Raw genomic sequence first — 12,464 nt, forward strand, 5'->3', positions numbered from 1 at the left:
ATACTCAGCACTTTCAGAGTATGGCCGGCCAGCAAGTGCCAATACCATGTCTATCCATCCACAGTGATACCTCAAAAAGAGTAGTGTGCTGAATTTCTTCAACATCAGACTGCGCAGCCCACTGACAGAGACCACCAGCCACCCGCAACTCAGGAAGGGGCACTGATTTACAGAGCCAGAGTGAAAAAAAAGCATAGAATAACAGCACTGGAGATGAATTTGTGGCTCTCTCCCAGCTGCACTGCATTGGTTCAGCCAAATTAGTCCCTCAGATGTGAGCCAGGACTCATGATCACAAGAGCAAGAGATCTGGGAAGGAATTAGCACCTCCCAGGTTGCTTTTCTGACTACACAGAAGTACACTTTCATCTGGTAGCACCTCCCCAGAACACAGACATCACTGTTCTGAGTTTTTGTAATACCTTTCATCCTCATAAGTGCTAATGGCCTTCACAGCAAGCCCTTTTCTGCCATACCACCAAAATGCAGCCCTTCCCGAGGGAGAAACATTGCCTGAACCGTGCCTGGGTTGTCCAAAGAAAAGCAGAAAGAAGACTGCTTTTCACAGAATCACAGAATAACCAGGTTGGAAGAGACCCACCGGATCATCGAGTCCAACCGTTCCCATCAAACACTAATGTCCATACAGAACAATGAAGATTATTTTCTGTTCACTGAAAGATTTTTCTTCCATCTCTCCCCAGGCTATGAACATGCACACAGAAGCTAAATTACTGATCTGGGAAAATAATCAAGAGATCAGCTGAGCTGAGCAGAACATGAACGTGAGGCTCCAAGGACCAGGCAGCACAATGCATACACCACTTGCCAGCCTCCCTGCGTGGATAAGTGGAACACACAACCCTGATAAAAATTTCCAGAAGGATGCTAAAGCCCCACTTGGATCTAAATCTGCCCTCAAAGGCAGGAGTCTGGCGCCATCCTACTCATCTCGGTGCTATCACAGATTGCCCACTTCACCCTAGGTGCTCTCATCATTTTCTTCTCTCCTTCCTTCCTCCCTGACCTCCATCATACCCAGGAATTTATGAAACAGGTAAACCTTTCTCAAAAGGCTGGCGTGCTTCCCAGTCCTTATTGTCACTGTCCTCCTACTGGGGATTTGTAACACAATTAATGGTGGCATCAGCTGAGCCATCACAGCTTTTAAAGGAGAAAGTGTCAGAGGGCTCCGTGGGACAAACAATTCCAGATACTCTTAAAATGGTTCTTGTATTACCACTAATGCCCCATGGTAGGCACACCTAGGGGGTATGTGGGCAACTTGGGTGAAACCAGAATGAAACACAGCAGCAAATACTGATCTTCTTCTCATACAGCACTGGAGAAGCTCTGGTGTTTCAGCAGGTTTCTTGCAATGCGGTTCCCAGAAAATCAACCAGCAAGCTCCAGCCTACCTTCTAGATTTCTCCTTTAACAAAAGAGTAATGTCTTTTCTATCAATAACACCAACCCAAATCTCAACTGCAATTCCAAAAATTAGCTAATTAAAGCTCACGTCACCAGGAGAGCAAGGAAGGCTGTATGCTCGCTTCACAAGGAACCACCCTCAAAGTGAAGGACAGTACTTTTCCCCAGTGCCTGAGAGCAGGCAGAGACTGCAGAGCGAGGTCTGGGAAATGCTGCATTCAAATAAAACGAGGAGGAGAGTTACAGGATTGCTTAGGAGTACAGCTGGAACGCGGCCAGCACTTAGTATGCATGAAGGCTGGTACTGTATGAATGATAAAAATAGTAGCAGCTACTTATATAGGAAAATACAATTTGGTCAACGTGCAAACCCATCACACTTTGTGGCTCAAACTCTACCCACTATTGGGTCACAGAAAGATTAAGACTGAGATACCTTATTTTGGTGTAAACTTAATGACAAGGCCTTCTCTTTCTTCAAGAGGTCACACTTTGCTTCAGAAAAGCTTTCTGCTCCAGCATTAGGAAGGTGGGTTTTAATCAGGCTGTTTGGTGCTTAATATTACAGAAAGAGAATCTGAAGGGATGGCAGGAGCTAGCCTAGGAGCACGTCCAGAGGACACAGCGATTGTTTTGGCTTGGAAATCAGAGGACAAGGAAGTGGTCTTTAGGTTCATGTACACACTTGCACAGCCAAGCCAGTCCTGCAGGGTCACTTCCCCCAGCTCAAACACAACACACTTAAACACAAAAATGCACTGTGATTAACGGCACAGCGACGTCACACAGCACTTTGGGAGAGGAAACAGAGAATGACACTTCTTCCCTTGGAAAGAGCCACACTCTATCAGGAGCTCCAGAAGCTTTCAGCAAGCCAAACCTGGGGGGACAGAGCTGAACTCCTGAGCGTGGATTATTCCCTTTAGCACAGGCAGCCCAGAAGAATGTGAAACAGGCAAGGTTCTTGGCTGTTACCCGAAGTCCGTCAGCTGCATATGTGCTCCTCTTGTTCCCAAGGGCACGGTGGTCTGGGGAGGCAGAATTATCGGCTACAGTTTTAAATCACCCTGTCCCACAACATTTACTGTAGTGAATTACGAAAGGTTTTGTTTATGCAGATGGACACAAGGTGGCCTTCACTGTCAGCAAGAACCAGCTGGGGGAAGCATACTAATGAAGAGGAGGTACAGGATATTGAGTTCTTCCCAAAAGATCTCATGAAGATACAGCCTGCTGAGTCAGGTGGCAGAACAAGATACTAACAAGAGGAACTGCAGTTTGTCTTCTCAGCCATATTAAAGATTGAACCCTTTGTTGCAGTATTTTGCTCACCAGAACACTTGGAGATGGGCAAATGGCTATTACTCCACCACCTTCTTCTAATTCTCTGAAGCAATCCTGCCAGCAGGAATAAAGACCTAAAATATATCTTCTGCAGCTGAGAAGCATCAGAGACGCAAACTCCTGTTCTGAGTTGTAGTAATCACCATGTAGCAACTGCAGTATGAGGGCTACAGACAACATTTTGGTCTTCATGCTAACTTGCTGCAACTAAATCTGACAATATAATTTCTAGTCCTTAATAATCACATCTTGATTTTTACTGTTTCGTTAAGCATCCTGGAAACTAACACTAAATTCATGTCTACTCATCTCATGACTGTTGTAAGCCTTAATTGACTTATAAAAAAGCTCATAAGGAAGCTTATAAATATATAACTGACAGTGTGAACCCCTCTCACCCACTGGGATTCCACAAGGATCCAACTCTGTGCAACGGAAGCCTTGTGATTTGCAACAGTCCCAGCCCTGCTCTCAGCATGTATCCAGGGCAAGGGACAAACACCACCCAAAACGCCTGTTCTGTTCTTCCCCTTCTCCACCCCTTCCTTCCTTCCCCCTGAGCCAGCAGTGGATGGGAAACAGGCGCTCTCTCTCTTGTCCAGACATACAAGTGCCTCATTTCCCCATTTCCAAAAGCCATTGAGACCTGAAAACTCAACACAGCTCTTATGGTCCTTTGAAGTCAGTGCCTGTTGCACCCTGACCAGATGAGTGAATGAGATATCTGCTGTGAATGCAGAACATTACTAACAGGTAATGCTCAGCACAGCCCACAGGGAAATGGAAAGGCAAAACCTTACTGGAATAACGAGAAGCCCGAGACCTTACTCTCAGCAGATCTTTGTCCCAGGCACGCAGCTGAACACAATTCTGCAATGTAATGTTGTGCTGAACTTCCCCCTTCCTCCTTCCCTCTCTGAAGGTCACACAAGGACAACCCTTTCTGTTCCCATTAAAAGCCTCTTCTCTGCAAGGTTCTTCACACAGCAAGAAAGGGCATGGGCTGTCTCCAGGCTTTGCTTGCCCCTTTCAAGGCAGGAGGCTACCGTAAGGCTGAAATGTCAATAAAGAGCTAGTTGAGATGGTGGCAGATGAGATAACCCTGCTGTAATGTTCAGAGAAAGTCATCCTGCAAAGCAGAGCTCTTAATAAGAACTAGAATTAAAATTTCCTTAAACAAATATAAGGAAAGAGTCCATGAGGGCGAGCAGCCAACAGGAACAAGGAGTCATGCTTGGGTCAGCCTTCGTCATCCATCCCCTTGCAGATCTCCAAGACTGATTGCGCTGAGGGAAAGCCACCTTAGGACTGGCAGCTTCGTGTCGCTGCTCCTATCGACGCCATCTGCAAACAGAAAGAGCTGCTGCATCCCTGTGGTCTGGAACCAGCGCTGCCACATAGCCCAGCAGGTACTGCACAAAGGCAGCACGGCAGGGGACTGGGTTCGTTCATCAGCCATGGTCAAATAGCAACCAGCTCACAGGAATTTGTCTGTCTGCATAACTGGGAGATGGAGGAAGGTGAGAAAGGAAGGGTCTGATCGACTGGCACAACTGTTCCTTCTCCTCTCCAGGAACCAAAATATCTGAGTCAAATTTCACCACTGACTGCTCAGTTGGAGGGACTCTGCTTTCTAGTCATCTCCCAGGGGACAGCAGCAGTTCCTGCCCTGAGGGAGGTCAGGTCTTCAGCCTGGAATTTGACCCAGCACTGTGCTCTCTGCAAGGAGAGATCATGCTGTAACCTTGCACGTCTCCACAAGGAGACACACAGCTCTGAAGGACACCTGGTGTAGCTGTAGCATCCTCTATGGACAGACAACAGGTTACTTACATCCGCAAACACTTATCCTTCCCTCCACTCGCTACTCTCTGTCCGTCCGGGCTCCAATCCGTTGCATACACCTAGTATTAGGGAAAGACACAGTTATCTCTGCTGGGATGAGGAGTCATTCCTGCATCTCTCAAACATCTCAGCTCGAAAAGACACCTCACCTCATCTGCATGACCGGGAAGATCGATGGCCAGTTTCTTCGTCTTGGCATCCCAGACCTTCAGTGTGCTATCGCTGCTCCCGCTCACCAGCAAGCGGCTGTCAGCTGACCAGGCGATCTGATACACAGCCGAGACGTGTCCTCTCAGCGACGTCAGGTACCTGGTATGGAGGAAGCAAGAAGAAGCTGTGGGAGGAGCAGGCAGATGGGTTTGTTCCAAACCTGCCCTTGCCCAACCTTCATGTTTCTTCTCCACCTGTGAGCAAGCAAGCACAGTCACAAGACGCCCCCCACCCCAAGCCAGCACACACAATTGCTATATGCCACAGTGGTGCAGTCTGTCTAAAAACCCTCGTAGATGGTCTCCGAGCCTTCTAGAGGACAGTTCTTAATCTCTACCCCTCTGCCATGAAACCCTTACCCAAGGGCAGAGAGACAGAGGCTGCAGAACTACTTTGCATGAGTTCAGGCTCCAGAGATGCTGAAGTCACCAGGGAGTTGCTGGCAATGACACCCCTCTCTGTGTAACAAGTGCATAACACAGACCCCATGCAAACACCATCTCTTAACCAACTTACTTTCCAGTCCTACCATCCCAGAGCTTTATGGACTTGTCAAAGGAAGCACTGGCTATTATCCGGGTGTCTGGTGAGAAGAGGACTTGGTTAATCAATGCCTGGTGGCCTGTCATTCTCTCCAGTGGCTTCTTGTCTTCTGCTGGTCTCCAAAGAAACAGCGTGAAGTCATCTGATCCCGAGACGAGCCTTTCTGGCTCCTGGCCCTGAGAAGGGGATGGATGAAAAAGCCCAAGTCTCATACAAGCCAGATGTGGAGAGCTCGCAAGCATCAGCATTGGGGTCAACAGCCAATTGCGCACGTTTACTGCTTCTACCAGTAATGGCATTAGAAATGACAACAGGGACAAAAGGGACTTACCCTGACTTGGTCATACCTCTGCTGAGCCTTGTCCTTCAGCTGTGCCACTGAAAGAGGCAAAGGAAGAGAGAAACAGATACGCAATCCTGAGATGAAAGGAAACTTTATAATGCTGTGACGCCAATTCCAATCTTGGTTCCCACTTTCTCTTTGCTAAGGACAACATTAGGAGCAAACACCCTTGAAAACACAGTACCACCTCCCGCACTGCTCGACCCTGTGCATGGGCAAAGGAGATCATAGCTGCCAGCATGACTGACACCAGCTCAGGACTTGCTCCCAGCTCTTGAGAGCTGCTGGTGGCAGCATTAAGAACAGATGTCGGGTTTCCTTGCCATCCTCCCAACCGTCTCCCCCAAGCTATGACGTGGGTGCTGCACTTACGCGTGCCGCTCACATCCTGGGGGTTGATGGTGGCTTCAGCAGGTTCGAAGGCACCGGTGCGGAGAACGTAGTCTGTGCTAAGGGCCATGGTGTTCACCCAGTGAGCGTGGCCCTGCAGGGTGCGGCAGAGGACCCCCTGGAAACACAACCACCGGCTTAGGGAAGACAGAGCCAGACCCACTGCACTGCAAGGATCAACCTTTCCAAACCCTTCCAAACCCTCCTGCCCAAGGTGCAGGCAGGACCATAGCTAGGCTCAGGGAAGAAATGACACCATTGATCTTCAGGAACCCGTTTCCCACAGAGTCTTGCAAGGAACCCCCCAGCACAGATGACTCCAGGGATGTTTGCAGCTTTCAGCCCCATTTTACACTTAAAGGGATGAAAACATTACACAACAGCTACTCCTTCCAAACGTATCAAGCAACAGGCTCTGACAGGCCAAGAGGACACAGCACCCACTTTGCATCTCCATTTTCCTGTGCCAGGTTTTGATGGGATTTGACTTTACAGGGGGTTTTAAAATGTCACTTTTGGAGGTTTATCAAAGGAACAAATCCCAGAGCACAGAACTATAGAATGGTTTGGGTTGGAAAGGACCTTGAAGAAGAGTATTTTCTGTCTAAAACTAAATAAGGAGGAAGCGTTTGGGGTGGAGATGGGGTAGAAGGGGCACGACTTGCTCGTGTAGCACAGGACCAAACTATGTATGTACTCTTGAATCATCTTCTGTGCTACAACACGGCATGTCCAGCCCCCTTCGCCAGCAGCCCCACGGCTGCCCGTCCCACTTACATCCTGGCTCCTCCAGACTTTGATGGTCCTGTCCTGGGAGGAGGAGTAGATCAAGCCATCGCCCCCCCACTTCACACACGTCACTGACTGCGTGTGGCTTGTGAGGATTTTGTCACACCTGCCCATCAGCGTGTCCCAGATGCGGACGCTGCCATCCTTGGAGGCGCTTGCCAGGTAGCGGCATTCCGGGTTTCTGGGGAAAAAGACGAAATCAGCACATAAAACTCCCCCGCCAAGTTCTCCCGCTACCAGCCCCAGAGGATTCAAGGGTCCAAAAGGTAATAAAAAATAACTTTCTCTTTTGGCTTAAGATCAGAGACAGGCCAGGGAAGGGCAGAGCACTGATCTACAGAGGATAAGATCCCACAAGGCAGGGAGGAGGCAGACAAATCCTTCCCTCCAGACAGACTCTGGGACTGCACACGGGAGGCATCGATCCAGGGTAAACCTGGCACCTGAGCCCCTGGCAGTGACTTTGTTTCCACAGGAGGCAGCTTTAACCCATTTGCTAATGAGGGGAGCACAAACTGGCACCTTCCCCGGGCTCCGGCTGGGAGAGCCCTGGGCAGGGGGGTCAGGCAGCATGGACTGGGAACAATGAGAATGCATCCCACCCTTCCTTGCCCACTCCACGCTTCACCTCCAGTGGGAAACAAGCTGGCCTCAGGACAGTGCCGCCGCGCTGAGAGCAGCAACATCCACCCATGTGGCTCATGGGGGCCAAATTTAACACATCTGGAAGCAGCTGGCTACAACCCAGCAAGGAGAGGGATGCCACAGCCCTCTGTCTTTTGTAGAACACCTTTATCACTCAACAGGTCTTTAATATCGAGGAAAGCTGTCCCTGGCACCAGCAGCAGTGAAGAAGAACACAGCCTCTCGTGCTGCACAGGAACTGAGCAAGTAGTGCAGAGAAACAGAGCCATGGCAGGGTCATCTCCCTCCTCTCCATTTCCTCATCCTCCTTCATAATCTGTTTTTGCTAATCCAGATAATTGCTTGCAAATAACTGGAGTTTCCTACCAGCAAATTCAATTTGCAGGGCTCTGCTCTTTCTAAGGGGCCCTGTTTCTTTCTATTTTACTTCTACCATGTTTTTGATTATTGGCCACAACCATCCCATCCCACCCGTCTTTCCCAGACAGCGTTTCAGCTGATTGAAGGGATAAGGGGATTGCACAGTTAATCAGCCTTCATGATAAATAAACCGTGCAACAGAGCAATCGGGATGCAGGCACGAAGGGAGCGTGGAGCCTGAGCTCAGGCACCATGCGGCCAGGCTTTTCTGCTCCAAGGTATTTCTGTCATACAGGAGAAAAAAGACACAGACTGGCAGTGGCTGCCCTGGAATCCAGGCAGGGACCGTGAGCAGCTGCTGGGACTTCTGGCTCTGAGCTTGATGCGCTTTTCCTGGCCCACCTTGGGGCTGCTCTCCTGCACGCACCCTCTCCACGCACCGTAACGGGAGAGAGGCAAACAGGAGCAGCGCCCTTCACTCTTTTCCATACAAGTAAAGGAAAAGGCTGGACTAGCCCTTCACTTACATGTGGAGAGGTTCCCAGCACAGACACGTGATCCATTTGGAGTGGCCGCTGAGCACCCGGCCAATCTGATTGCCGGTGGCTGGGTCCCAGAGAAAAATCTGTCCAAGAGAGGAAGCAAGAGGGTCACGTCAGGCCACACACATCATGTGAATCCCAGGGATGGTCGGGCTCCATTTAGAAAGCGCAGGTGCCCTTGGTGTTGCAGTCACATTGGCAGAAGCCGGGAGCAGGCAGGGATGGGGGCAGGAGGGCTGGATGCCTTTCCAGATCCCTGCAGCAATCAGCTGACATCTCAAAGCACGAGACCTGATCGTCCTCCTTCTCTGCCTAAAATGCAGCTGCTACAAAAATACATGCCTCAATCAAAACCGACCCAGGTCCCCAAAAAGCCAGTCTGAGCCCTCTCTGTGCCAGGGAGCCAGTGAATGTTTGCAGAGTGCGATGAAAGCCAAAGCGCGCTGAATGCTACTTATTATCGGATTCTGTGGGTGGGACACATGCTGGTTTTCTCTTGTTTTTTCTCTCTCTACATAAATGTTCATCCAAAGAACCAAGGCATTAGTCATTCCCTACTTAAGAACCTAGGAGTAACGGGCACAACAGGGGACAAGCAGCTCCCTAGGCTAGATTAAAGCCAGAACAGCGCTGAACCAGGGCAGAACCACCCTAGCCTGGTCCGATTCTTTGGGCAGGTATCACAGCGGCTGCTCAGACACCGAGCACAGGGCAGCAGCGCTCAGCACCTCTGCAGCTGCTTTCATTGCTCCCAGACAGTTCGAAGGTCAGAGTGACCGACTGCCCCTCTGCAAGTCCCTGGCTCGTTTCCGACTGTCCCCGAGTGCTCCTGCTCCCCCAGGCGTTTCTGCGAGGACCCTAAGCGCACACATTTTAGGCAGGGCCCCTTCGCATTCCTCCAGAATGGAATTTGGCTGCATCTGAGTGGGAGCACTGCAAAACAGGCTGCTGCTGCACGTCTGGGTCAAGCAAACAGCAGCCCTGGCTTGGTGGGGCGATACCCTTTCTCGCTCCAGACACCTCCCTTGTGATGGAGCCGCCTGCCAAGGACCCTGTCCAAAGCCCAGACTCTTCACTGTCCAGACAGAAAAGCATCTGCCACAAGATGCCAGCCACAAAGCTGGGGAAGGGGCTGGAGAACAGGCCTGATGAGGAGCGGCTGAGAGAGCTGGGGGTGTTTATCCTGGAGAAGAGGAGGCTGAGGGGAGACCTCATTGCTCTCTGCAACTACCTGAAAGGAGGTTGTGGAGAGGAGGGAGCTGGGCTCTTCTCCCAAGGGACAGGGGACAGGACGAGAGGGAATGGCCTCAAGCTCCACCAGGGGAGGGTCAGGCTGGACATTAGGAAAAAATTTTTCACAGAAAGGGTCATTGGTCCCTGGCAGAGGCTGCCCAGGGAGGGGGTTGAGTCCCCTTCCCTGGAGGGGTTTAAGGGATGGGTGGACGAGGTGCTGAGGGACATGGGTTAGTGATTGATGGGAATGGTTGGACTCGATGAGCTGGTGCGTCTCTTCCAACCTGGTGATTCTATGGTTCTAAGACAGCAGAGCTCGGTGGCGAGTGGTCTACACAAATGACAAAGTCGGAACCCTGTCCAGCACAGAGACGCTGTATCCAACCAGATACACCCCTCATGCTCCAGAAAAAACGAATCTTTGCCTCTAATCCCCACAGCCCTTTGGCCAGGCTTTCTTTCTGTTCAAAACAGGGCACTGCCGAGGGTCTCCACGCCCCTACAGACCCCCTGGTGCAACTGTGGGGGCAGGTGGCCCTGTGCCAAGGGAGCACGGAGCCAGCACGTACCTGGCTGTTCTTGCAGCCCGAGGCCAGCTTCTTGCCATCGGGCGACCAGGCGATGCTGAGCACCCAGTGCCGGTGACCTGGAGGAGCGAGCAGGAGCAGGAGTTGGAGGAGAGCTGCGTCCCAGCAGGCAGGACTAGAGGTGGGGGGAACCCTTCTCCCACACTTCGTTTGTGCACAGAGAGCTGCTCCCTCCCCGAGCCTCGGCCCACAGGGCTCAGGCAGCACCCAGGCTCTGCCCCGTGGTTCTCACGCGCAGGATGGGGCTCCCTGAGGGAGGAGAACACCCCAAACCCACCTCTGGCCGTGAACTGCGGCGTCTCCGTGCTGAGGTCCCAGAAGCGGACGGTGGTGTCTCCAGAGCCGCTCGCCAGGTACCTGGGAGAGGAGGACGAGTCCGGCTCAGCCTACAGCGCCCGCTGCCTCACCCCCCAAGCCCCCCGCCCGCAGCCGCAGCCTCGTACTTTCCCGTGGGGCTGAAAGCCACAGAGATGACGGCCTCGGTGTGTCCCTCCAGTGAGCTGGTGCAGCGGGTCACCGCCCGCACCCTGAACACCGCCTGCGGCTGGTAGATGATGTCCAGGACCTTCTCCGTCTCCACCGTCTGCCCCGACAGGGTCTTCTCCAGCGACCCCACGATCTCGGCATCGTGGACGAAGAAGGCCAGCGGCACCGGCTCATCCTGCGGGGTGAGAGAGCGGGACGGGTAGCAAGGGGAGGGCTCGGGGCGGGGGGCAGCGGGGCTCGGGGGGCACTCACCTTCTGCAGGAGGGCGTTACAGACCAGCTGCAGCTTGTCCGGGGTGATGGTGACCGGGACGTCGAACGGGGAGCCCAGGGATTCTCCCGCCTCGTCCCGGAACTGGATCAGGAGCCGCTGCGCATCCTCGTCCGGAGACATCGTCTGTGGGATAGTGGTGGGGAGAGGGATAAGGGGAGGGGATTGGGACACCGAGGGGGACACGGGGAGGGGACCGCGACCCCAGAGGGGAGAGGGACACGGGGAGAGGAGCAGGATCCTGGGGAGGGACACGGAGAGGGGACCGGGACACCGAGGGGGAGAGGGACAAGGGGAGGGAACCAGGACACCAGGGAGGAGAGGGACAAGGGGAGGGGACTGGGACACCAAGGGGGGACACGGGGAGGGGACCGCGACCCCAGAGAGAAGAGGGATGTGGGGAGAGGAGCAGGATCCCGGGGAGGGACACGGAGAGGGGACCGGGACCTCGGGGAGGAGAGGGACAAGGGGAGGGGACTGGGACCCTGGGGGTGAGGGACAAGGGGAGGGAACCAGGACACCAGGAAGGAGAGGGACAAGGGGAGGGGACCGGGACAGCGGGGGGGAATACGGGGCAGGGACCGGGGCCCCGGGGGTGAGAGGGACAAGGGGAGAGGACTGGGACACCGAGGGGGGACACGGGGAGGGGACCGCGACCTCAGAGGGGAGAGGAACGCGGAGAGGGGACCGGGACACCGAGGGGGAGAGGGACAAGGGGAGGGACTGGGACACCGAGGGGGGACACGGGGAGGGGATCCGGTCCCCGAGGGGGTCAGGGACCAGGACTCTGGGGAGGAGAGGGACACGGGGAAAGGACCGGGACCCACACAAGAGACCAGGGGAGGATGGGGGGGAGCGAAGATACCTCAACCACGTGCGCTCGCAGGCCGGAAGCGGCCGCTGCCCGCGGCGGGAGGCGCTGTCGCCCCCTAGCGGCCGGCGGAGCAAGCAGCACCGGGGCCGCGGGTTCGAGGCCCCGCGGGGACCGCGGGTTCGAGACCCCGGGGCGCAGCCCCTGGAGTCGCGGGTTCGAGGCTGGAGGGGGCGCGTTCTGGGACACCCCGAAAGGAGGTGCAGCCTCGTGGTGCCCAGCGCAGGTGTTTTGGGGTGTTTCGGGGTGCTCGGCCGTGGCAAAAGCCACGGCCGAGCACCCCGAAACACCCCAAAACACCTAGGATTGAGCATCACGGGTCCTGCTGAGGTGGAGAATCAATCAGTGATGCAGAAAAGCAAAGACCTCACCTGCTCTGCAAGCACAGAAGATGATTCAAGAGCACATACGTAGCTTGGTCCTGTGCTACACGAGCAAATCGTGCCCCTTCGACCCCATCTCCACCCCAAACGCCTCCTCCTTGTTTAGTTTTAGACAGAAAATACTCTTCGTCAAGGTCCCTTGAACACAAACCATTCTATAGTTCCAACGTTCTGGGGTTTGGTCCTTGGATA

The 12,464-nt window shown here is 53.5% G+C and overlaps 1 protein-coding gene across 2 annotated transcripts; it reads right to left on the minus strand.

Moving 5' to 3' along the window:
* Window positions 1–1,554: 1,554 nt before the first annotated feature.
* NLE1 (notchless homolog 1) lies at window positions 1,555–11,903 on the minus strand. Of its 2 annotated transcripts, none has more exons than XM_069874273.1 (13): window positions 11,884–11,903; window positions 11,001–11,144; window positions 10,706–10,923; window positions 10,540–10,619; window positions 10,245–10,321; window positions 8,428–8,525; window positions 6,884–7,076; window positions 6,089–6,224; window positions 5,705–5,751; window positions 5,347–5,549; window positions 4,770–4,929; window positions 4,609–4,679; window positions 1,555–4,119 (listed from the first exon to the last, which is right to left on the minus strand). In XM_069874273.1, exons 2-13 carry the CDS (start codon window positions 11,139–11,141, stop codon window positions 4,107–4,109), a joined length of 1,437 nt encoding a protein of 478 aa, XP_069730374.1. In that variant the 5' UTR covers window positions 11,142–11,144; window positions 11,884–11,903; the 3' UTR covers window positions 1,555–4,106. The 2 variants fall into 2 exon arrangements, with proteins under 2 accessions (XP_069730374.1, XP_069730375.1); XM_069874274.1 differs by lacking the exon at window positions 11,884–11,903 and adding an exon at window positions 11,846–11,860.
* Between the last annotated feature and the right edge of the window lie 561 nt (window positions 11,904–12,464).

Source organism: Phaenicophaeus curvirostris, chromosome 21, assembly GCF_032191515.1.
Source record: "Phaenicophaeus curvirostris isolate KB17595 chromosome 21, BPBGC_Pcur_1.0, whole genome shotgun sequence".
In the NCBI taxonomy this organism is placed as follows: domain Eukaryota; kingdom Metazoa; phylum Chordata; class Aves; order Cuculiformes; family Cuculidae; genus Phaenicophaeus; species Phaenicophaeus curvirostris.

Bases quoted from the DNA above. Each gene is read 5' to 3' on its own strand.
- NLE1 (XM_069874273.1), bottom strand. From the start codon at position 11,141: ATGTCTCCGGACGAGGATGCGCAGCGGCTCCTGATCCAGTTCCGGGAC. The intron at 10,620-10,705 runs GTACGAGGCTGC...CTCCTCTCCCAG, and splicing joins GCTTTCAGCCCCACGGGAAA to GTACCTGGCGAGCGGCTCTG. The intron at 6,225-6,883 runs GTAAGTGGGACG...TTGTGTTTCCAG, and splicing joins AAGTCTGGAGGAGCCAGGAT to GGGGTCCTCTGCCGCACCCT.